General features: G+C 34.1%; 1 protein-coding gene across 3 annotated transcripts in view; it reads right to left on the bottom strand.

Moving 5' to 3' along the window:
- Window positions 1-24,873, bottom strand: part of ARHGAP29 (Rho GTPase activating protein 29) — a 75,763-nt gene that overhangs the window by 11,403 nt on the left and 39,487 nt on the right. For all 3 annotated transcript variants that reach the window (XM_082832410.1, XM_082832408.1, XM_082832409.1), the window contains 14 exons: window positions 23,243-23,339; window positions 22,805-22,877; window positions 20,618-20,666; window positions 20,049-20,186; window positions 19,112-19,176; window positions 18,574-18,684; window positions 18,389-18,469; window positions 17,997-18,185; window positions 17,121-17,258; window positions 5,300-5,457; window positions 4,617-4,756; window positions 4,232-4,336; window positions 1,681-1,779; window positions 226-365 (listed from right to left, as the gene is read on the bottom strand). In XM_082832410.1, the coding sequence (XP_082688536.1) occupies window positions 226-365; window positions 1,681-1,779; window positions 4,232-4,336; window positions 4,617-4,756; window positions 5,300-5,457; window positions 17,121-17,258; window positions 17,997-18,185; window positions 18,389-18,469; window positions 18,574-18,684; window positions 19,112-19,176; window positions 20,049-20,186; window positions 20,618-20,666; window positions 22,805-22,877; window positions 23,243-23,339 (1,583 nt within the window). The remainder of the gene's footprint in view (window positions 1-225; window positions 366-1,680; window positions 1,780-4,231; window positions 4,337-4,616; window positions 4,757-5,299; window positions 5,458-17,120; window positions 17,259-17,996; window positions 18,186-18,388; window positions 18,470-18,573; window positions 18,685-19,111; window positions 19,177-20,048; window positions 20,187-20,617; window positions 20,667-22,804; window positions 22,878-23,242; window positions 23,340-24,873) is intronic.

Here is a 24,873-nt window from a genome sequence, read left to right as displayed (position 1 = left end):
TACAGGTAGAGTGGTAACAGAACAAAAATGAGTTTAAAAGGTATTACTTGTGGTGTCTGAAATACATTTACTAGCAAAATGAAATATAAAATTACAGAAATACACCGTGGTTCAATTTATTAAAAATACATTTGCAAAAGATCCTAATCGGTAAAATGAATAACAAAAAGCATTGCTCAAAGCAAAAAGCATAAAAGGGCTAATGTAATTCCAGAAAGACCTTACCTCTTCGCATTCAACACCCTGGAATACCACAATGCCTTCACAGTCCCTACACTTTGTGGGGGATCTCAGTTTGCGAAACTTGTGAGTGAGAGCTGCCTTTGACATCAAAGTTTTCTTAAATGTTCCGAGGGAATTGGGTCCTTGTAACAGAAGTAGAATAGTATGTAAGAATTGTAAGACTACAGAAAAATTATACCGTATGATACTACATTAAAAAAAATCTTTAAATAAGATTACAAAAAGCTCTTACTATAATAACAAAATAAGCATCCAACTTATAGATCTCTTACAAGGCACACATATATCAAACATTTAAGCTACGAGTAAAAATCACCATCAGACCAATAAGATACTTCTAAAATAGCATGGCATAATGTTTCCAGAATCAGCGAATTTACAGTTATTAACATGTCCTTTATTACACAAGTGGCATTACATTCTTAGAAAATGACCCTTTGAAAGCTTGGAATAAAACTAGCTATATGAGGTTAGTGTGTCAGCATTATTTGCATTAAAGATAAAGCTATTCTCAATTCATTACAAAATTATACGTAATACTAGCTAGTTATCTATCAATATCCTACCAGAGGGCTTCCCTGGTGGTGCAGTGGTTGAGAGTCTGCCTGACAACGCAGGGGACACAGGTTTGAGCCCTGGTCCGGGAGGATCCCACATGCCGCGGAGCAGCTGAGCCCGTGAGCCACAGCTGCTGAGCCTGCGCTTTAGAGCCTGCAAGCCACAACTACTGAAGCCCACGCACCTAGAGCCCATGCTCTACAGCAAGAGAGGCCACTGCAGTGAGAAGCCTGCGCACCGCAACGAGGAGTGGACCCCGCTCGCCGCAACTAGAGAAAGCCCACGCGCAGCAACAAAGACCCAATGCAGCCAAAAAAAAAAATCCTACCAGAGGTCAGATGTTCTTATACTATTTAAGAAAATGATACCAGAACAGGTATCTGGAGGTCTCAAATGAAGCCATTAACGTGACTTCTCTTTTATACCCTTCAGCATCCACAACTTTCCCTGCCCTCAAGAAGTACATGTATTTACTTTTCCCGTCTAGCTTCTTACACTATTTCTTTTGAAGAGGCTTTTCTCATATAGAAATTCTCATGGCTAGAATGTCTCTCATGTATTGCAACACTCTGAACAATTACGTCACTACTAGATTTATGAAAGACCAAAATATCTAGCCTATTTTATCAACATGCTAATACATTTTGGCTCCAGTGGTTTTGCTGTTTATTCTTATATTTTTACTTGTAACATTTGATTAATACATTATCAACCCATACTTGTACATAATTTGCTGGGATATACTTAAGTCACCATAATGCCTTTTTTTTAAATACACAGTAAAGGAATTCTTTAAATCATACTATTTTTTCCCTAATATCATGCAATGCTACTGATTCAACTGGTTTAGTGGAAACTTGATTCAGGTGAGTGTAATACCAGCTTCTGAAGGGGAAGGTGGCTCTCTTTCATCCAGATCATCTGCAGAAGACATGGTTCCACTGGATGGAGTTCGTGGAAGTTTTCGGTGAAAGTCTCCTAAAAGAAAATTCACTGTAGAATTTAAGAAATGGGTAGTGACAACATTTTTTGAATAACGCAAGTCATACTATTATATTAGCTACAATGTAAACATTTGCTTCCATTCACAGACTTTGGACACAGGGGATTCTGATACTCTTGGGAACAAAAAAGGAATGAGCCAAATCTGACTTTTCCAAATAAATTTAAAATTGAGGATCACACATTCCAATGAACCTTATTGTCAACTTCTGATAGTAAGTGCTAGAGATTAGAAACTCAAGGACAGGGAGTATTTTCTATTCAAGTCTTATATCTAATGTCTGACAGAATAGCTGGCACAATGGTAAAGTTGTCATTAAATGCTTGTTGAATTAAATGATAAAGAAATACTTACAGTGTAACCTAAAGCTTTCTAAAATAAACAAAAATCTACAAATATAGCAATACAACAGTATCATCACATTTATGTTGCCAGTAAGACAGAAGACCAGGAACCAGGACCAATGATCCTGGCAGGGAGCAGAGCATGGGATATAAGCTGTCAGCCAAGGACTCTGCCATGTGTCTCAAAGCATGGGTGGAAGCAGCCTGACCAGGTAATGAAATGAAGTTTATTTGCTCCCTGCTGATATTACACACAGGGCTGTGTCTAAGTGGAAGGTTACACTTAACTCAAGCCCTTAACAGTCTTAGGTTCAGAGTTAGAAAGGGCTTTACAAATTATTTAAACCACATCTCTCCCAAAAGATTCCCCCTGCCTTCAAACTATGCTTAAAAGGCGGTCATCTAGTTTTTGTTTTGAATGTGTCCTCCAATGACTAAGAAATCATGAGACCACATGCTGATTTTCGAACTATTCTAACTGTAAAATGACTTCCTTGTATTGCTGAGCAGAAACCTGCCACCTATAAATCCCAGCTCTTGGTCACATGTCTCCCTAAAGGAGCAAACAAGCAGGCTGACTCTCACCCTTTTACACTTCAATGTCTGAGAACAGCTGTCACGTCCCCAGGTTTCCTCTTTCCCAGGCTATGCATCCCTCAGTCTTCACCCATTTATCATGCGACCAGTTTCCAAATTTCTGTCTTTACCACATGAAGTCTTACAGGATTCCAAATAATTTAGAGCTGGCTCTAGACTGTCTCTTAATTTCTGGGGATAGCTAGAACCACTCTGTTTTTACAAAGCTAATTACAAATATTCAGTTAAATGTTTAGGATTGCATCTCCAGAGTGTCCCTGAACAGCAATAATTTTAAAGTAGGACTCAAAGTAGTTGCTGACAATCTGCCTATAAACCCCAGTACGGCATGGAAGTCATTTCTAACTTTAAATTCAAGGGCTTTATTTACATGAATAAAATTTCTGTAATATGTAGAACACCAGGCAAAAAAAAAAAGCCTTGGACTCTGAGGTAGGTTAAATCCTAACTTATCTCCCACAGTGCCAAGATCATAGGAGAAAGACACTTAGCCAGGAAGAACAAGACTGGGAGAAGTCTCTGGCAGAAAAGCGGAGGAGAAAGAACATCGAAAGTAATAATCTCAAGGGTTCAAGTGACACCTTCTTCTCTTGCTAGCTGTATTACCTCTGGCAAGTTATTCTCTTTGAAGCCACTAAGGGAGAGTTCAAAACATCTATTCTGCCTCTCTAAGGAGCATGAGACTATCAAAGTACCTTAAAGCACATTTATAAAAAATGAAATTATCACAGGCACAAGAACTGCTGTTAACTGTACAGTTCATTATAGTGATTAACTACAAAACAATCCAAAAGACAGATAATCACATTTACGTTCATAAAACGGAATACTATACAGCATACAGTATAAAATAAAGACAGCTTCTCATATCAATATGATCAAAAAAAAGATGCATGAAAGAAGTCACAAAAGAATAGTATGATATCATCTGCATACTATTCCAAAGTGGGCAAAGCTCAACTAGATATAAGTACTAAAACATTTAAAAGAGCCAGGGAAAGATTAACAAAATTCAGGACGATGGCTCAACTGGGGGGTGATAGAGCAAGGTTATCAAGGACGTATACATAGAGACCTTCTAATATACTAATAATGTTTTATTTCTTAGGCTAGGTGTTGAATATATAAGGGTTTGTTCTATTATTTTTATTTAAACTGTACACATATATGTACAAACCCCTCTCTATGAGACAGTTTATTATAAAAATAAGATAGTTATAAACAACAAGGATTTACTGTATAGCACAGGGAACTATATTCAGTATTTTGTACTAAACTATAATGGAAAGGAATCAAAAAAGTATATATATACATAAATATATGTATAACCTAATCACTTTGCTGTACACTTAAAACTAACACAATATTGTAAATCAACCATACGTCAATTTAAAAAAAAAGGAAAAGAAAGTAGTTAAAAATATCCCCCAAAGGAAAATTTTAATCTGTCATTGAATTTTCACTCTAGACTTAAATACTTATGTACCTGGACTTATAGATTCAGAATCCAGAGATCTAGATTCACTGCTTCCTCCAGTGCTCTCAGAATCACTAAACATCCCAAATGTCCATGACCTTATAAAAGAAGGACCTTTAAGAAAAGAATATTTAAAGTCAAACTTGGCTACAGACAAATTTCATAAGTGTTTCAAAACACTGACATTATTTAAAATGAGACAAGTCAAACTTCTTTAACAGTGTTAAGCAACTGACTGTAAGACAAGCACAGTGCTCACAACTGTGAATAAAACCTCATAAGGTTACAATTCAAGGCCTGATTTTTAAATTCCAGAGCTGCAATTCATTTAATGATCCCATTTAAACAATTTGATCTTTCATAAATTAGTGCTCTCTTTAATGTGAAACACTACCTGATATGTCTGCACTGTTAGAGCATCTGTCCTCTTCAATCTTATTAGAGTTGTCAGGAAGGCGCACAACATCTTCTAAAGAGTCGGAAGGTCCATATCCAGGAGTGTGAGGGGTATTTGTTAACTGTTTATTTACATTCCTAAGAAAAACCCAAATAAAACTCATCATTCAGAAGCATGACTACTTTATTCTATTTTCAGGAAAATCTGTTAATTTAATGAACAGAGTAATTAAATTAACTAAATATTAGGAACAAACCATATTATACTGTGGAACTTCTTAAAAGAGATGTGAATAAACCTTATTAATCATTTGTATTTATTATAGCTGAAACACAGAAAAGAATAGCAAAAGTACAGTCCATTATTCATATCATGGTTAAACTCTTCTGGTATAACCTGTGTGGAAAATGTAGGTTGTTAAGTTTGTGGACATTCGAAATTGATATGACCATGATTTGCCATTCTCAAAGGATTTCTAAATCTCAAAGAACCGAGCTCTGTGTTAAAATGGAAAACTTTACTCTTAAGTGAGTCACATCTTAAATAATATTTTAAAAATTCAGAAGGTTTTAAAGTCAATTCTACCCGTGTTAGAAAAAAACATCACCTGACACCAGATAGGAAACTTAGCAGTAAAGGTTTTATGCCTTGAAATAATTTCACCTAACATTAATTCTCACCCATCAACTTTTTCTTCCTCAGCTGAATTCGTGGCCCTGACAAACTCACTGTACTCCTGGCCTGGGTCATAGAGTTTGGCACCATCACAGAGAGACTGTAAATTGTTCGCGAGGGAGGCAGCCTGCAGGTGTTGCATCTGGAAGAGGTTAACCGTTACCTGTGGGAACAGACAGAAACAAAAGGCAACGTAACTCATGTTATAGAGAATGCTGCATAAATACACATTTATTTCAAGTGACAGCACCAAGAAAAAGGTCACACAGTGAAGAGCTCAACAGTGAATCTCCTCGAGAGCACACTATGTTGCCTGACTCAGTACCAGGCCTAAATCAGAAAAATAAAAAAAGAAAGTAGTTTTAATCCAATACCTAAGAGCAATCATTTCTGGCAAAACTGGCTTTAATCTGAAACGTTTAAAAGCACAACCCCATGTCCCTAATGGTTCACAATTTTAGGAGACAGATATGTTTTTGAGGATCCCCAGCTCTGTACTGATGGTCTGACCACAACTGTCTAAACTGAAAAACATGGGGAAAAATATTCCAATCAGAACACTGTTATTTTGACTTTCACTTCTTCAATCCTTTACAAATAGAAATGCTTTATACTTATAATGTGTCCTACAGCGCTCAGTTTTTATAATTAGGTACTATCCTGAGTCTCTTCAAAATACAGTATTCCACTGAGTTTCTACAAATGCCTAAATACACTGTCACTACTGCCACTTATAGTAACAACAACAATAGCAGCTGGAGCGTGCTTACAATATGCCAGATCCATTCTGAGAGCTGTACATGAATTAACTACTCTCATGTTCACAGAAACCCAGGCTTTGGGTACACTACAGCAAATAAACAGATGAGATCCCAGCCCTCATAAGAGTCTGCATTTTCCTGAGGGTGGTGTTGGAGAGAGAGGACAAACTAAGTAAATAAGATAATTTCTGGTACTGAAAACTGCTACAAATACGATATAATATTGTCAGCTTATGGAATATGACCAGGTATATGCTTGCAAAAAGGTACTTTTGACATGACAGTTTGGTGAAGGACTCTCTGAAGAGGTAACATCTGAACTGAGACCTGATATAAGAAAGAGCCAGTGTGAAGTTTCAGGGAGAAGACCAATCCAGACGAACGGAAGAGGCAGTGCAAAGATCCTAGGGCAAAAGTGAGTAAGAAAGAACTTGTCATGCTCAAGAAACAGATGAAAGGTCAGTGTGGCATTTCAGTTTGAGATGAAGCCAGAAGGGGAAGATGTAATCTAAACCAAGGTAAGGGGTCTGGATTTAAGTACAACTGAAGGAAGCCAGTGGAAGGTTTTAAAAGGGTGTTAAGAGCTATAACATGATCTGATTTATTTTTCTAAATGCCACTCCGGCTCCTGTGTGGGAAATGTGAATGAATGCCAAATTTCAATTGGCTTAATGTTATTTCAAAGACTGCCATGTTTCCTCTTTCATCTCTCTAGATTATACCAGATGATATGTTGAACTTCTGATTAGCCTCTAAGTCCTTTCCAAGATAGACAGGCATTCTCCAAAGATAACTAAGAGTCAGCATAAATAGTATTTGAAAAGTGCACATAAATGAATAGCTTGTTTGTGCCCTCTTTCAAGGAACACAGGAAATTCAAACTGTGGATGGTAAAGTTTAAGTCCAGCAATTAGCTACAATCAGGGAATTCTCCAGTTAATGGTAAACTGAACTTACTTTCTTGAGTAAAGGTAACTAACTGTATGTTCATTTTTAATACTTTTTAATAAGCTCTCAGAATCTAGTTAGAAACACCAATAATTTAAAAAGCCAAATGAATATACTGGCATAATCGCTCATAGGCTGAATGTTTGTCTCTGGGTACTTATTAATAATAAAGACTTAAGCAATAATATATACTGGAAGCCCAATCTTAAAATCTCTTTTCCCTAAATGATTCAGCCTTCTCCCTCACCTAACAGAAGTGCTAAAGACTGAGGTCCCCATGGGGTAGACCCTACAGGACTTGCTGGGCATCTTAACTGGGGTGGCTCATGGGTACCTCAAAAACCATCATGCCTCTAAGATCTTTTTGTCCCCCAATCCCTTCCTGAGTCAGGGACTTGGCCCTTTTCTTCTAGGCCCCCAATGTGTAGCACAGTGTCCTAAGTGCTTCATAAAGGCGAAATGACCAAATGAATAGTAGTAGAATGTGTTATCAGTCAAGGTCATACTGAAATTCTGCACATTTCCTGGTACTGCTAACTCAAGCACGTAGGACTTCCAACTCTATGCCCAGCTTTTGTCACCTACATCTAATTTTTAGCTATTCCATGGGCACACAGATTAGCACCCATTTCTCTGACAGTTGTTGAAACAGAATATGCCATAATATCAAATCAATGGGAACAGATTCTCCCATATAGATTAGCAATAATCTAAAAATTAATTTTTGTTCAATATAATTTTCTATCCTATATTTTTAAAAAGCTAAATTTTTCTTGAATACTCTTTAAAACAAAAGGAAAAACTTTTGTGCTAATGTTTCCCGTTCTTCAAAGCCCATTGATTTGATTAGGTCTTTAGTGACTGACTTGGTAATTTCTCCTTCCTCTCACTTAGTAATGTAATTATGATCTACATCCCATACCCTTCAATACTTCACAATTCAAGACAATTTTGAATATTCAGGAGTAATTCTTGATGTTTATGATATGACTTACAATTTTGCTGGGACATGAAACTGATTTGTGTATCTTTCTTAAGACAGTGAGTGAATATAACTGTGTCTAGCATCTTTACATCTCAAATAATTTTGTTTTCTCTGCAATGATATGCACAATAACATATCCTAGAGTGAAAATAAAATTCTTTTAAAAACAATTTGAGAGATGGTGTTGCAAAATAAGTCACCAAAATCCCCCAATTCTCCTGCTTTGATGGAGAAGAAAACATAAAGAAATCTGAGACAATTATGGCTCTTACCTGGGAAAGAACACCAATATTCAAGAACTCAATGTTGGATTTGGTATCTGCTTGGATCTTCATGTGAATAATGCCATACGGAATAAGTAAAACTGATTAAACTGGTTCAAAAGAACTCCAGCTAGTAAGAAATTCTGCTCACAAATATATATAGAGAAATTTTCTATAAACTGTCTCGATACATTACATGCTGTAGTGATTTTCAGGAGTTTGGGGATTTGTTCAAGTTCGGGGAACTTTAACCTCAAAGTCTACTTCATACACTGATATGTACTGCTCTCCAATTTTTCAGATGTATTAATTCTCTCCCCCTAAATAAATGCTAAACTCCTTGAGGGCAGGTCTTACATTTCTTTTAAATAAATAGTAGGCATTAATAAAGACAGATGTTATATACAAAATTAGGTAACTTCTTGTTTATATCACATCAAATTAAAAGAAATCATAATTGTTGGATCACCAAATAGCATCACTTTTTAAAAGGGAGGTAGACAAACAAGATTAAGCTCATGAGAGAACTCAAAACCATGTCACATGAAGAAAAGTAATCAGATTTGGGGGTGTTTTGCCTGGAAAAAAACATCCAGGGAGAGAAGGTAATAACTACCTTTAAATATTTAAAGTACTATCTTATGGACGAGGGATTATATCAGTACAGTACAACTTGAAAAGGTCCACAAGAAAACAGATCTTTTTTTAGCTCAATATAAACATCATATTAATTTTGGAGCTGTTCAAAACCAGGCTAAGTAATCATTCAGCAAGACAGCATAGTATTCAGGAGCACAGGCTCTGAAGTTATTCAGCCAGGGTCTATCCTAGCTTTACAACTTACATGCTGGGTGACCTTGATATCAAGTTATTTATAACTTCTCTAAACCTGTGTTTCCAAAAAAGTTAATGTACAAATACATATTATAGGGAATCTTGTTCAAAATGCAGATTCTGATACCAAAAGTCTAGGCTGAAACCCAAGATTCTGCATTCCTCACAGGCTCCCAAAGGAATGACAATGTGACTGGTCCAAGGAATACATTTTGAGAAGAAAGGCTTTCTAAGCTTCAGTTTCCTCATCAGTAAAATGGAGCTTAAAACAACTGTTTTTACCTAGTAGTACTCTGTGAAAATTAAATGAGTTAATGAAGGCAAAGAGCTTAAGGCACTGGCAAGCACATAATCTTAGCTATCATTAGCTATTGTTTGAGGTGAAAAGGACTTGTTAAAGGTAAAAGATTGGCTTAAATAATTTACGTGGGAATTTTGGATCCTGGGATTTTGTAATTCTTTTAAATAATTTTACTAAAATTGATTCTGTAAATTAACCACATATTAATTAATCAGAATTTGATAAATAAATGAAATACAATTTTAAACACCCAGAAACATTTTAAGGAAGACTTCTGATTCAGATGGAATAAGCTCACTTCCCAGTCTCTCAATGAATTTTCCTAAGAACCCTTGACAGAATGCATGGATTAGCTATCTGAGGGCTCTGAAAAGTCGACCTGGTAGCAGGTCGACTGTGGAAATAAACTACAAATCAAGGTATGTAGTACCAAAGCTATACCAATTAGTGGTATGCTTCCTGTTATTTTTTTTCTGCTACTGTGTTTCCCAGCTAGTACACAGCTCCTACTCAAATAAATGTGACTGAAAGAGTGGGGGAAATCCTTTGGTCTCTTTTGTATGTTTGTTTTCTCTTCTGCCCCAGCCCCCAAGCAAGCCCCAAGCCCTAAGATGAAGTCCTGTGGCAGTGGCAGTGATGGCAGTAGCAGCAGAATAGACATCTAAAAACTCTTCTCTATAAGCAGAGGGGAATTCTCTATAAGTAGATGAACTGTGGTCTGAAGAGTGAGGGGTCTGAAATTTCTGTTTTTTCTTTCTCTTTATCCTTCCCCTACTTGGCTCTTAAAGCAGCAGACTAGGTTGACTACAGTTTCCCAGCCAGAAAACATAGAAGGGAGCCCTTAGAAGTTGAAGAGTGAACCTAGCTAGATCAAATGCCTGCAAAACTTTTTAAGAATCAACATTCAATATAGGTTATAAAGAAAACCAGAGTCATATAAGGTAATATTGCAAATGTCTAGGGTATCGTCCAAAACTACTTGTCACACAAAGAACCAGGAAAATCTCAGTGACTCACAAGAGAAAAGATAACAAACAGACACCAACCCTGAGATGACTCAGCTATTTGAATTATCAGATAAAGACTTTAAAGCAGATATTATAACGGTTTCAAGAAGGGCCAACAATATTAAAACGTGGAAAGACTGAAGTCTCAGCAGAGAATTGGAAGATATAAAAAAGAAACAAGAGGAAATTTTACTACTGAAAAATATAATATCCAAAACAAAAAATTTACTAGATTGACGGTATAAAAAATGGAGATAACAAAGGAAAGAGTCAGTGAACTTGAAGCTAGATCAGTAGAACAAGAGAAAAAAAAGACTGGGGGAAAAATAGGTCCCATATTCCTGTGGGATAATAACAAAATGTCTGACATTTGAGTCTTTAGAGTCTTAGAGGAAGAGGGGAGCGTGTTACAAAAAAATATTTGAAGAAAAAATAGTCAGAAACTTCCCAAATATTGCAAAAGTCAAACTTGCAGATTCGAGAAGTTCAGGGAACCCCAAATAGGAGAAACCCAACAAAATCCATACCCAAATACATTGTAATCAAACTGTTGAAACCCAAAGATAAAGAAAAATTTTTGCAAGCAGCCAAAAAACCAAACCAAAGCAAAACAAAAAACAATGCATGCCACATAGCGGAACGCTGATTCAAATGACTATAGATTTCTCATTAGAAACTATGGATGCCAGAAGGCAGTAGAATAACATTTTTAAAGTGTTGAAAGAAAAGAACCGAATTCTATAACCAGTGAAAATATCCTTCTGGAATGAAGAAGAAGTAAAGACATTCTCAGATGAAAGACAACCAAGAGCATTCATCACCAGAAGACCAACTATAAAATAAATGGGAAAGGAAGTTCTTTAGACAAAAGAGAAATAATACCACAGAGAAGATGGCACTTTGGAGTGAAAGAATAATAACAAAAATGGTAAATATCTGGGTAAATGTAGAGACTATTTTTCTTCTCTAAAATATGAGACTTTTGAAAACAAAAATTATAAGATTGTCTGATGAGGTTTTCAGTGTACATAGATGTAATATATATATATCAAGCACAACCCAAAATGAGTAAAGGAACTTATATGGTGGTATAGTTTTTACATTCCACTTGAACTTGGTAAAATATTAGTTCTAAGTAGACTGAAAAGTTCATATATATATATATATATATATATACACACACATATATATGTGTGTATATATATATATATATCTAGTGCAACCATTTAAACAAAAAACACTATAACAGATATAATCAAAGATCCAATAGATAAATTAAAATGTATACAAGAGATAAAATTTAGATAATCCTTTTAGATAAATTAAAATATAATTCTAATATATAAATAAAACAGATTAAATCTTTAATAGATAAATAGATGAATTAAAATGTAATTCTAAAAAATTATCAGTTTATACAAAATTAGGCAGCAAAAGGGAAACAGGTGAAGGGAAACATAAGGTACAAACAGAAAACAAATAAAAAATAGTAGGCCTAAATCTTAACATATATTTACATTAAACATAAATGGTCTAAACATTTCACTTAAAAGATAGAGATCATCAAAATAGATTTTTTAAAAATCAACATTGAAAAATATGCTATATAAGAACTTCATTTAAAATATAGTGATTAAAAGTAAACAAATGGAAAAAGATATACCATACTAAAAATAATAAAAAGAAAACTTAAATACTTCTATCAATATTAAATAATGTAGACTAAAAGGCAAGGAAAATTACCAGGATAAAAAGAGACATTTCATAAAGATAAAAGGATCAATTCACCGAGAATATATAACAATCATTAATATATAAGCAACTGAGAGATTCAAAATATATAAAGCAAAAACTGATAGAATTAAAAATGTACAGTATATTGAAAACTTTGAAGCTCCTTTCTCAATAATTGACATAAATAAAAAGTAAATCATCAAGGATATAGAAGAAATAAATAACACCATAAACCAAAAGGAACTAATTGACATTTACAGAATACTCCAGCCAACAACAGTAGAACACACATTCTTTCAAGTGCACACACATGGAACAAGCACCAAGATAGACCATATCCTGGGTCATAAAGCAAACCATAACAAATTTAAGAGAATTAAAATCATACAAAGTATTTCTTTCACCATAACAGAATTAAACCAGAAATCAATATCAGGAAGATATCCAGAAAATCCTCAAATAATTAGAAATTAAATAACAAGCTTCTACAATATCCACAGGTAAAATATGAAGTTTCAAGGGAAATTAGAAAATATTTTGAACTGTATAAAAATGGGAAGTACAAATTCAAAATTTGTGGGATGTAGATAAGTAGTGCTTAGAGGGAAATTTAAATCATTAAATATTTGTATTAAACAGGCAGAGATCTTGATGAAACCTAAGCTTCTACCTTTAAGAAACTAAAAAGAATAGCAAAATAAACACAAAGCAAACAGAAACAATAAAAAGCAGAAATAAAAATTTAAAAAGACAACTAGAGAAAAACCAATGAAATCTAAAGCTGTTTCTCAGAAAAGATCAATGAAATTTATAAACCTGTAGCCAGACTAACCAGAGAGAGAGGAAGTGAAGGAGAAGGCACAAATTACCAAAGTCAGGAATGAAAGAAAGGATATCACTACAGCCCACTGAGGCACTGAAAGGGTAAGAGTTATGAACAACTCTACCCACATAAATACAACAACTTAGATGAAAGGGAGGGACCTAATTCCACAAAATACCAAAATTCACCTAAAAAAAAATAACTAACTCAAATAGGCTTATATCAAAAGAAATTGAATACATAGTGAAAGATCTTCTAAAAATGAAAACTCCAAGCCCAGATGCTTTCACCAGGGAATGACACCAAACATTTAAAGAAATAACACCAATTCTACACAATCTCTTCCAGAAAATAGAATAGGAAGGAGCATTTCCCAACTTATTTTATGAGGCCAAAATTACCCTGACTCTAAAACCAGACAAAGGCAGTATAAGAAAAAAACTAAACTAAACAAAAACATAATACCAGTATCTTTCATTAACAGAGAAGAAAAAAAGTACTCAACAAAATATTAGCAAATTGAATCCAGCAATACAGAAAAGGAACAATGCATCATAACCAAGAGCAGCTTATCCCAAGAACGCAAGGCTAGATGAACACTCAAATATCAAATGTAATCCATCATATTAAGAGACTGAAGAAAAATTATATTATCACATCAGTCAAATGATGCAAAAAAACCCTCATTTGATAAGATCCAAGATCTTCATGATAAAATTCTCAGCAAACTAGAAAAAGGGGAAATTCTTTAACATGATAAAAGGTATCTTTAAAAAAACTTACAGCTATCATCATGTTTAATGGTGAGAGACTGTTTTCTTCCTAAGATCAAGAATAAGGCAAAGATGTCTTTTCTCACACTCCTATTCAACAATGAACTGTAAGTCCCAGCCAGTGCAATAAGAAAAAAGAAAAAAAGGAATAGTTTGAAAGAAAACTGTCCCTCTTTGCAGACAATGTGATTTTTTATGTAGAAAACCCCAATGATTCTGCAAAAAACATTCCTAGAACTAATAAGTGAGTTTATAGCAAGGTTGCAAGATACAAAATCAACATACAAAAATCATTTGTATTTCTCAACACTAACAATGAATAAGTGAATTTGAAATTAAATAAGTGTGTGTATGTATGTATGCATAGATACATATACACATGTACACATAAATCATGTATTTATTTATATCAATCACATTCACAACAGACCCCCAAATAAACACTTACATACATAAGCTTAAATCTAACATAACATGGGAAAGACTTACATGTTAAAAACTACAAAATGCTGATTAAAACTATCATTTACCTAAATAAATGGGAGACACATACTGTGTTCACGGATTGGAAACTCATAGTTAAGATGCTATGTATATAGTCAATTCTCCCTAATCTGATTAAGATTTAACAAAATTCCAATAAAAATGTTAGCAAGATTTTTTTGTAGATACAGACAAGCTGATTCTAACATTTTTATGAAAGTCAAAGGATCTGAAACACTCAAAATGATTCTGAAAAGAATTAAGTTGGAAGACTCAAAGTACCTGATTTTAAGACTTGCTAGACAACACCAGTAATCAACCTAGTAGTGTTTTGACAAAACAATAGACACATATATATATATCCATGGAACAAAATAGAGAAACTAGAAATTGAACTACAAAAACATGGTCAATTGATTTTTGAGAAAGATGCAAAGGCAATTCAATGGCGATGGCACAGTGTCTTCAACAAACAGTATTGGAACAAGTGGACATCTGTATTAATCATGTTTTTTTTTTATTTTCTGTATTTTATGATGTTTTAATATCTTAAAAAGCTTGCTGGCTGGGGAGAGACTGCTCCTCCCAATGCTAGCCAATTCTTAGCCGGGGAACATGCATGTCTTTCATATGCAACTCCAACCATCTCTATCTAACTCTCACACACCAAGCCAATATTTCCCCTTACCCTAACTCATCCCAGGGCCAGGTACCAAGCAATTGCAGGCCATCCCTATTCCCTAAAGCCCACTGAAATTACACAAACGAGCCAATCCTTTATTGCTTATCCTGTCCTACCTTGCCTTTCCCCAGAAACCCCAATAAAGGCTTTATACTCAACTCTCCCCTCACTGCTGCTTCTGCTTCACCAAACCTGGTACCTTTATGGCCCTTTGTGGCATAGTGTGTTCCCTTCTCTCAGGAAATCTAAGTAATTCATTTTTCAATGACATTGACCTCTCCATGTCAACATTCAGTCACCTCTATAAATTAAAGTCCCGTGGGTATAATTTTAATACAACATCCATATGCAAAAAATGAATTTCAACCTATACTTCACACCTTCTAAAAACATTAACTTAAAATGGATCATTTCTCAATGTCAAACTATAAAAGTTTTAGTAGAAAACATAGAAGTGTTTGCGATCTTGGGTTAGATCAAGCACTCTTAGATATAATACCAAAAGCATGACCCATGAAGGAAGAAATTAAGTTAGACTTAATTTCTTAAAACTTTCTGCTCCCTGAAAGACACTGCTGAAAGAATAAAGATATGCTTCAGACTGGAAGACAATATATGCCAGCTCAACAATAAGAAAACAAACAACTCAATCCAAAAGAATAGGCAAAACACAGATTGCTACCAGCCCCTTAAAAGACGCTCAATATCATAAGTCATTCTAAAAAACACAAATTAAAACCACTACCTAAGAACAGCAAAATATAAAAACAACAACTGACAAGTGTTGTCAAGGATGCAGAACAACTGGAACTCTCATACATTGCTGGTTAGAATGAAAAATGTTATGGCTACTCTGGAAAACAGTTTGGCAATTTCTTATAAAGTTAAACAGACATTTACCATACCACCCATTAATCTCACTCCTAGGTATTCACCCCAGAAATGTGAAAACTTATAGTCACACAAAAAACTGTAAATAAGTATTCATAGTAGCTCTATTCCTAATCACCCCAAACTGGAAACAATGCAATTGTCCAACAGGTGAATGGATAAACACTGTGGTACATTCATATAGTGGACTACAACTCAGCAATAAAACGAAATGAACTATTGATACATGCATAACATTGATGAATCTCAAAAGCATTATGCTGAGTAAAGAAGCCAATCTCCAAAAGATACATACTATGATTGCATTTATATGACATTGTGGAAAAGACCAAACTACAGAGATGGAGAACAGATCAATACTTGCCAGGGATAAGGGATGGGTGGAGAGTTTGACTACAAAGGGTCAGCATGAGGAAATTTTTTTGGAGTGATGGAATTGTTCTGAATCCTGACTGTGACAGCAGTGGTTACACAAATTTATATACGTGTTAAAACTCGTGAAATGTACACCGAGAAAAGGTACAGTCATTCCTCAGTATCTGAGGGGAACTGTTTCCAGGACCACCCATGAATACCAAAATCCACAGATGTGCAAGTCCCTTATATAAAATAGCATAGTATTTGCATATATATTATGCACAAACTCCTGTATACTTTAAGTCATCTCTAGGTTATTTATAATACCTAATGCAATGTAAATGCTATGTAAATAGCTGTAAATACAATGTAAATGCTATGTAAATAGTTACCAGTGCAGGACAAATTCAAGTTTTGCTGTTTGGAAGTTTCAGGAAAATTGTTCCCCCTGAATATTCTCAATCCATGGTTGCTTGAATCCACTGATGTAGAACCCGTGGATACAGAGGGCTGACTGTATTTTGCACATACTTTTTTAAATAAAAACCATGGTAAAGAGGCAAATGAAAACACTTGAGAACAGGATGCTTTGTCTTCAAATAAACCATTGGGTTCAATTTCAATATTTATTAGTTTACTCAAATTTTGAAGAAAGATCTCATACTGCTTATAGAAGTTCCAGGGATTAAATCCATTTTGTCAACCAAGCCAAGAAAGACAGTGGCATAGAGGCAATTTCAAACTCTCAGACTTCAGTTTTAACAGAACAAATCATCAATCCATGGAGTGGAGAGCCAGATAAAAAAAATGAAACTCAAACCACATACCAGTATTAAAAACTGAGAGTTGACTTTTAAAGTCTAAACTTTCCATTAATCTCAGAAATTAAATCCCATAAGAATCATGACTCATCAAGCATTCCTCTCCCTTCTTCAGATACATAGATTATTTTTTCCTCTTTAAAATACTGAAGAAATTACTTACAGCTTTAAGGGTAAGATCACACTGGAAAACGAGTTTCCGGAGTTGTGTTAAAATTTCTCTTTTGGTATTTTCTAGATCATTTCGTCTTTCTTCAACATTTGTCACACAAACTTTGTAGAGTTCATTTGCTTCTTCTACCTTCAGGAGTATCAGAGAAAAAAGTGACACTGGTTCACTGAATCTATATTTTAAAACAAATGCTTACTCTAGTACGGCACGATTTAAATAATTGAAAAGGCTTATGCATGAAAGTTCTGAAATATTCTATATTTTAAGTAGAATATTTCTAAAAAGAAATATTCTGTTTTGGTCAGCAATTCAAGGACACTTGTCTCTTATCAATAGTCAAGTATGATTTACAACTAGTACACTGTTTGTCTATAAAATCAACATCCACTTCTATTTAATAGCCTCTTCTATTTATATTTACCATTTTCTATACATCTTCTTACAGAATTTATCAATTATATTTCATAAATAACACAAAGCTTCAGCCTAGTCTTGCTACCAGGTATTAGAATAAGTACGCATATACACACAGTTGCCAAATGGTGAACTTTCTGAACAATCAAGTAAAAAATATTAAGATATATCTTTCACAAACAACCCCCAAAATTCAAAAGATAAGCAAAAATCTCTTAGCATAGTGGTTCTCAAAGTGTGGATCCCCGGCAGCAGCAGCACATGGGCACTTAGAAATGCAGGTTGTCTGGGGCCAACCCTAGACCTGCTGAATCAGAAACTCTGGGGATGGGGCCCAGCAGTCTGTTTTAACAAGCCTTCCAGGTGGTCCTGATGCAGGTTAAAGTTTGAGAACCAAAGCCTTAGCAGATTAGTGCTAATTCAATGATAACAAATAACAAAAAAGATGATTACTTTTTGAAGAGCCTCTTCTTCCAGTCTTCGCTTTTTTTCTAGCTGCCTGTTGAGATTTTTTACTAATCCACCACTTGAGCACAGATGCTCCTCTTCTGCACGAAACATGGAAGATTTTGCTTTTTCATATTCATCTTGACGTTGCATGCACAACAATTTTGCCTTTTTAAGAGCAGTCTCTGTTTCAAGCTACACAGAAAAAAAAGAGTATTAAATAAAGAATATGAAAAATCCTAATGTACAGGTTTCTTTAGCATATTCAGCAAGATAGTTAAGACTGCATTTTAGATAAACTATAGAGTAAGATATGCATCTTCCCAGGGTAGATGCTTATAGACTGCAGATGATTTTTAGATGCTCACAAATAGATGAAACTCTACTATAATACTAACCATTTTATTTTGTTCCTGTTTCCAAAGTTCTTTTATTTCTTTCCTTTGTTTTTCCATTTCATTTTTCCTCCCAAGTAGAGGCTGGCAAGGGTATTTTTAAAAAAAGAAAGAGAGAAAAAAGCTGTTTTCTAAAGGTATACTGCTGTTTTTTTTTTTTAAAGTACATTGTATTTATAAATTTTTACCTGCACAAATTTGTTGGCTTGGAGAGCTGCAATTGTTTGTTGTAAAAGGTGACTGCTCTCTATATCATTAAGAAGAGCATTGGTAAATAAAGACTGCAGTGGCATAAACTCCTAGAATTTAAAATTGAAAAGTAAATTTTCCAATAGAAATGTACTAGAGTTCTAGATCCCCCCCCACCCCCACTAAACTTCTTCAAAAAGAGAAATTTTTAAGCTTAGATTTTTTTCAGAAAAATGACCATTCATAAATATGACCATATGAGAAAAATACTGAAGAAAATTAACGAAGTTATTCTAAACCTCGTTAGCAAAGTTAGTAGCTAACAAGTTAATCAACATTCATATAAAACTGTGGATTTCCTAGTTTCTTCATAATGGGTATCCTTATAAGTTTAAAAAGATTTTATTTTGTCAGTAAAAAGGTTATTTAGCATGTAAGTTCTTTCCTATGTGAAGGACAAAATTTAATCTGATTTTGCACGGCGCTCCTCTGAGTAATCTCTTGGCAGAGGACCCTAGTAGTTCACTGACCATTTACCTGTAGTCCAATGTTAGTTCTAGTTGCCTCTGCCAACTTGACAATATTTCTAGTGGACTCCAATTCTGAAAAGGTCAAAGAAGGCATCAGAAGGTAAATTCAACTTATTTTTCCCCCCTCCATTCTCTAAAATTATTTGTAATCCCCCAATTAAAAAGTGATCACAAATACTAATCTGCAACATGATACGAAGTTATGATTCTTAATTGGTAGTACTCATCAAAATCAACTGGGAAACTTTCAAAACGCACTTGATTAGATCTCACTTCTCTTGGGGAATGGGACCTAGGCCTGTGTATTATCTATTTCTAAGGCTATTCAGGCAAATAATGTAGTGGAAAGAGCATAGGCTTTGGGTAAATTCTATACATACCCTATACAATATGATCTTAGGCAAATCTGCTGACCTTAGGCAAAACCCATCTCATTTGCCTCCACTGTAAAATGGGGATAATAATCTTGTCCTGCCTACTTCCCAGGGTTTTGGTAAGGATTAAATGAGATAATGGATGTTGAAAGCATTTTGTCAACTGTAAAACACTGGGAAAATATTAGCTATTAAGATGTTCCTTATATGTTTCCACTGCCTTCTGATCCGACAGCTACTGTTGTTTTTGTCTCCTTTAACCATATTATCTGATTGCATTTCTTTTCACCCACTAGAGTATGACTTCTTTAAAGGCAAAGACAGTATACTATCTGTCTTGGTGCCCCCAGACCTAGTGGTTGGTCCACATCAATGTTCAATAAGTATATTTACTGTAAGAAGAGTCTTTCCTATTTTAAGAAGAGAAAAATGGGCAATGATTTTATGCACTACAATGAAAGAGCTACTAATTTGGAATCATATTATTTATAAATGTCTGTAGAACATGAATCACAAACAATTCAGTTCTTACGTTCCAAAGTTAATCAGATGCCCCAAAGGGCAACTCACCCAAGCTCAGCTTCTTTTCAACCCATGAAACTATGTTCTTGGTATATTTTAACCATGTTTTAGCATATGACAAAGCCAATTCTATAGAGTTAGTGTTCTTTAACAGCATGCTGTCTAATTCTATAGGAGAAAAACTTCCTGAAAATAAAAATATCAAGGTAAGTATACATTAAATATGAGCTCATAACTCTAAACAAAGAAGCATTCATATACTAAGATGTTCTTCAATGAAAATTGGTTAAAAAATATGTGACAAATTCATAATTAAAGGGTCACAGTTTAAGCTGAAAATAGTTTTAAATTATATTTTTTAATAAATAGTGTATTTCTATTATTCATCAAGTTACAAGCCCTATATAATTCTTGATCAGTCTCTATCATCACATTATCTATCTACTCTAGCAGGTTTTTTTCCTTAAGTTTTATATGTAAAACTTCACACATCATTCATTTTATGTCTGAAATGAATACTTTAGGTTACTAAGCAAGGAGAGATTAAGTAATCCAAAACATTTATCAAAAGTAACTGTAAAAAGTTTGACTAAAGTTTTAAGTACCTCAAGCATTACCTTTTTCACTGGATGAGTCCACTGATTCCACAGAAACATTTTCAAAAGACTTAAAACACGGAAGAAAACAAATTTAAGATTAGAGCAGAAGATAACAGAACTTTGCTTCAAAATTTTTTCACTCTAATTTGTTACTCTGACATAATTCCTACTAAAGAATTTCAAGCATTTAGAACTCAAAGGGCCTGAGAAATCTGTTTAAATGCCAGAACATTTAATAAGAATTATATAGCTTTTTACAACAGCAGTTCTCAAGGTCCAAGAATGAATAACCTATTGTTTACTAACAGCATTAGTTAACATTAATGAATCCATTCAAAACTTTAAATTCTGCAGATCTCAAAAATATTAGTCAGCAAGTTATAGAAGCAATCTAAATAGACTGCTATCTAAATAGAAGACAAAGACCTCTCTCTTTCAGCCATCTTTTACCATTTCATTATATGATAAGCTGTCTCTGAAGGTCCATTGGACAGCTTAGTGCAGAACTTTCTATGATGATGGAAATGTTCTATATCTGCACTGTCCAGTAAGGTAGCTAATAGCTACATGTAGCTATATAAGCATTTGAAAAGTGGCTAACTTAAATGAGAATTAAAAATTTAATTTAATGAATTACATGTGACAAGTGGCTACCTTATTGGACAGTGCAGGAAAAGGTTACCTACCGAAACTGTGAGAGTTTATATTTAGTTGGGCAATACGGAGTATGAAGGAATTCAATGCAACAGGAATAAAACTGGGTTTGAAGTCAAGCTCTATCACTTAGTAGCTGTGTAACACTGAGCTATGTATTTATACTCATTTAACTTTGGTTTGCCCTTCTATAAAATGAGGATAAGAACATTACTTCATAAGACTATTTTAAGGATTAAGATGATATAGGTTTAGCACAGTGCATGGCTATCTATTAAGCACTATTAAATAAATGGCAACTATTATTTTAAAAGATATTTTTCAAAACCCTTCATCGAACAAAGTAATTTTATTAGTAGTATATCATCATGGAGTTTTAGATTTCAATTTCTAGGGTAAACTAAAAACTGCAAAAAGGAAAAAGTATTATCCTATTAAGAATTAGTATACATGTGCACAACAGAAGTACACGAATAGGAGATATGATTTACACCTAAAATTTAAATTGTTTAGACCCCTTTTACACTGATATAATGTTTTTTTACACCTTCTAAATTAGCAGCAAGCTTGAAAATATGAAATTGAGGAAAAATCATAAATAACAGCGAAATATTTAAAGATCTTAAAATTCTTCATCATTCTGATACGGTTTCTACACTATCCTCCTTTAGTCCTTCAGTCACCAAATGGATGACTTCAGAAGTAGTCACAATTGTTTTCTAAGTACTATAGTACATATAACAAATGCCTTAAATAGTCATTCATATTTTGTATTATTTAAGAAAGATCTGTAGTTTTTATATTATTTTGATATAATAACAGGTACTTGGTACATTTCCAAATATTTGTTGAAATCCTTTTGGATTCCAATCCTTTTCGGAAATCCTTAACAGGAAATGATCAACGTATGTCCCTAATGCAGTTTGTTTAAATATCTTGCATTTGGTGAAAAAATTTTAGTCAAATGAAAATATTACTACTACAATTAGTATAAATCTTTAAAGCAATATTCTACATACATTCCTAATGCTCTTTTATTTCATAGCAATTTTCTTCCAGTTAGGAATCAGAACCCCAATTCTCTAACATACTTATAAGGATGCTCTCAGGGAGAATTCAGACCTTCAGCTCTGTTAGTAAGTGTTTCATGGTAACAAACAAACTGTAGGATGTGTGAAAAGATTAACACCCTCTTTACTTCTTGCATCATTTTTCTACCAGTCTTAAAATCTGCGACAATGTCAGGAAGGAAAAACAGCTATGAATTACTTACTAAAATTTTGGACCATAGACATATAGGTTCATTACATAAGACACTATAAAATTACCAGCTATGTTTTTTTTTAAATGATGGTTCCACTTCAAAAGTACAATTAAATTTTTGGTCCAGAAACTGACCATAATTTATCATATTTAAAATGAACTGAGCTGTTTTTTTCTTTGCTAAACTAAACAACTATTAAAGACTAATGCTGAGATTAAGATTAGGATATTATTAAAATATTAAGTTAAAAACATTAAAATCTTTGCTTTCATACAAACTTGGCCTACCTTACTTTCCCGGGAAACAGGCAGTCGCAATAATGAATCATTGCCTACATCTCCCATGAGGAAGTTTGTCAGGCTATCCAGGGGAATTTAAAAAAAAAGAAATGGAAATAAACAAGTCATGACATTGCTCTGTCACAAGCTTTACATTCAACATGTCATCTAGGTTAAATTTTTTAAAAGTAAGAACCTTAGAAATAAACTGCTAGGAATCTATCCACATAAACCACATAGTCACTTGCAAATGGATGTTGCTTCTAAACAGCTATAAACACCTCCAAATACACCAGTAAAGCAACATAGAATGTAGCTTTTCTGAAGTTGTGATAATATTTCATGTTAGTTAATACTTTACTTTGCATGTATGTACTAAATTATTGTGACATACTCTCAATGAGACATCTAGGCCCTAATTTCTTTAAATGACAGTCCTCTACTTACATATTTCCAAAGGTAAAGGCCAAGGTTTCAATGGAAGAAAACACTTCTCTGAAGAGATCATTTTTGTTTTCTTCATTTACTTCTGTGAAGTTCACAGCTTTAAGGAAAAGTTGGTTATAATAAATGAGGAGAAAATACTTTAAACTAGTTTTATACAAAGTCATTTAATCCTTTAAAAATCCATCATTACTACTAGAAGCATCAGAAGATTCAGAAACTGAAAAGCCTAATACACAAAATAAATATGATGTTCATTAAAGAAATCATACAAAAGAATCACCTTGCATAAAAGTAGCCAGCATTCCAACCTGACTGCTCCACACATTACATAATTTGACACATCTAAAAAGTGACTCAATGTGAAATCAATTGATCTTGAGTCACACAGTCCATGTTACACCAGCCTTCTCTCATTAAGAGTGCTCCGTAATTTTTTCTCTTGCTTATTGCTTCACGGCATTTTTTAAAAACAGCTAAATGCACTGTTTAAGTCACTTAAGTCAATATGAAGTACATTTTCCACTACAAATTACCAATATTTGAAATCACATATACATTTGCCACAGCATAAAACCTATATACAAAGCATACCAATTAAAAACACACAAAGCTTTAAAATTTTTAAATTCCTATTTATTTATATCCTTATTTCTTATAGGGTCTTGGGCTCTGAGGTCCATTTTAATTGATACATAGCTGTCTTTTGTTTATCACAGGGACAGTCTAACATTTTGCATTTTGTTAAAATTATGAAACATAACTGAAAAAGGTTTCTTATAATAACTTCATCTGTATGCACCTTTGTTAAAAGCCCAGATACAATCTACAGAGACAAAATCTGAGGGTTGAATAGGTAAATTTTTTAAAGTAACTCATTCTACTCAGATTGAGTTTAAGGAGCAACCGGCTCCCTGTAACCCACCCTCCCTAGGATCCTTGCCAATAACCGGAAGGAGAGAAACCAAGTGGAGAGGAAGCTATCCTTTGTTTTAAAACATAGTTGTTCTTAAGCTTGTCTGCACATCAGAATTGCTTATGCAGCTTTAGAAAAAAAGTGTGAGTCCCACCACCAAAGATTCAGATTTCAGAGGCCTGGTGAAGCACATATATTTGTTCAAAAGCTCTCCCAGGTGATTCTAATGTGCAACTAGGGTTGAAAATGTTTCCTGGAAAGCCAGGATTCCTAAGCAGGGATGAATTAAACCTTAAGCCTGGAAGCCTCATGAAATTACAACCAACATTTTACACGCCTTTGTAGATATGAGGGGGTAAGGTCCACACCTTTAATCAGATTCTTCTAAATATCCCTGATACAAACAAGAAGAAAAACTTAAGAACCGCCATAAATAATTTTAAAAATATTTTTTGATTTCTGCTCTGGTCAAGATGGAAAAACAGGCTTATATATCTGAAACAACTAAAAGAAATCTGTACAAAATATACGAAACAGCAGTTTTCATGACATTAGCTATCAGGCCACACAGAACAAAAATCCTAACAGACAAGAAACAAACATGGTGAGCTCTACAACTGCCCCAAGCCTACTGCCTAATAACACACAAAGATTTCTAAGCAAAGGAAACTACCAGAGATAAAGAAGGTCATCTTATAATGATGGATTCAATTCATCA

The sequence above is a fragment of the Leucopleurus acutus genome, assembly GCF_964270905.1.
Source record: "Leucopleurus acutus genome assembly, chromosome: 2".
Lineage (NCBI taxonomy): Eukaryota > Metazoa > Chordata > Mammalia > Artiodactyla > Delphinidae > Leucopleurus > Leucopleurus acutus.
The sequence above is the reverse complement of the archived record's forward strand: the minus strand, read 5'-3'. Positions and strand labels throughout refer to the sequence as shown.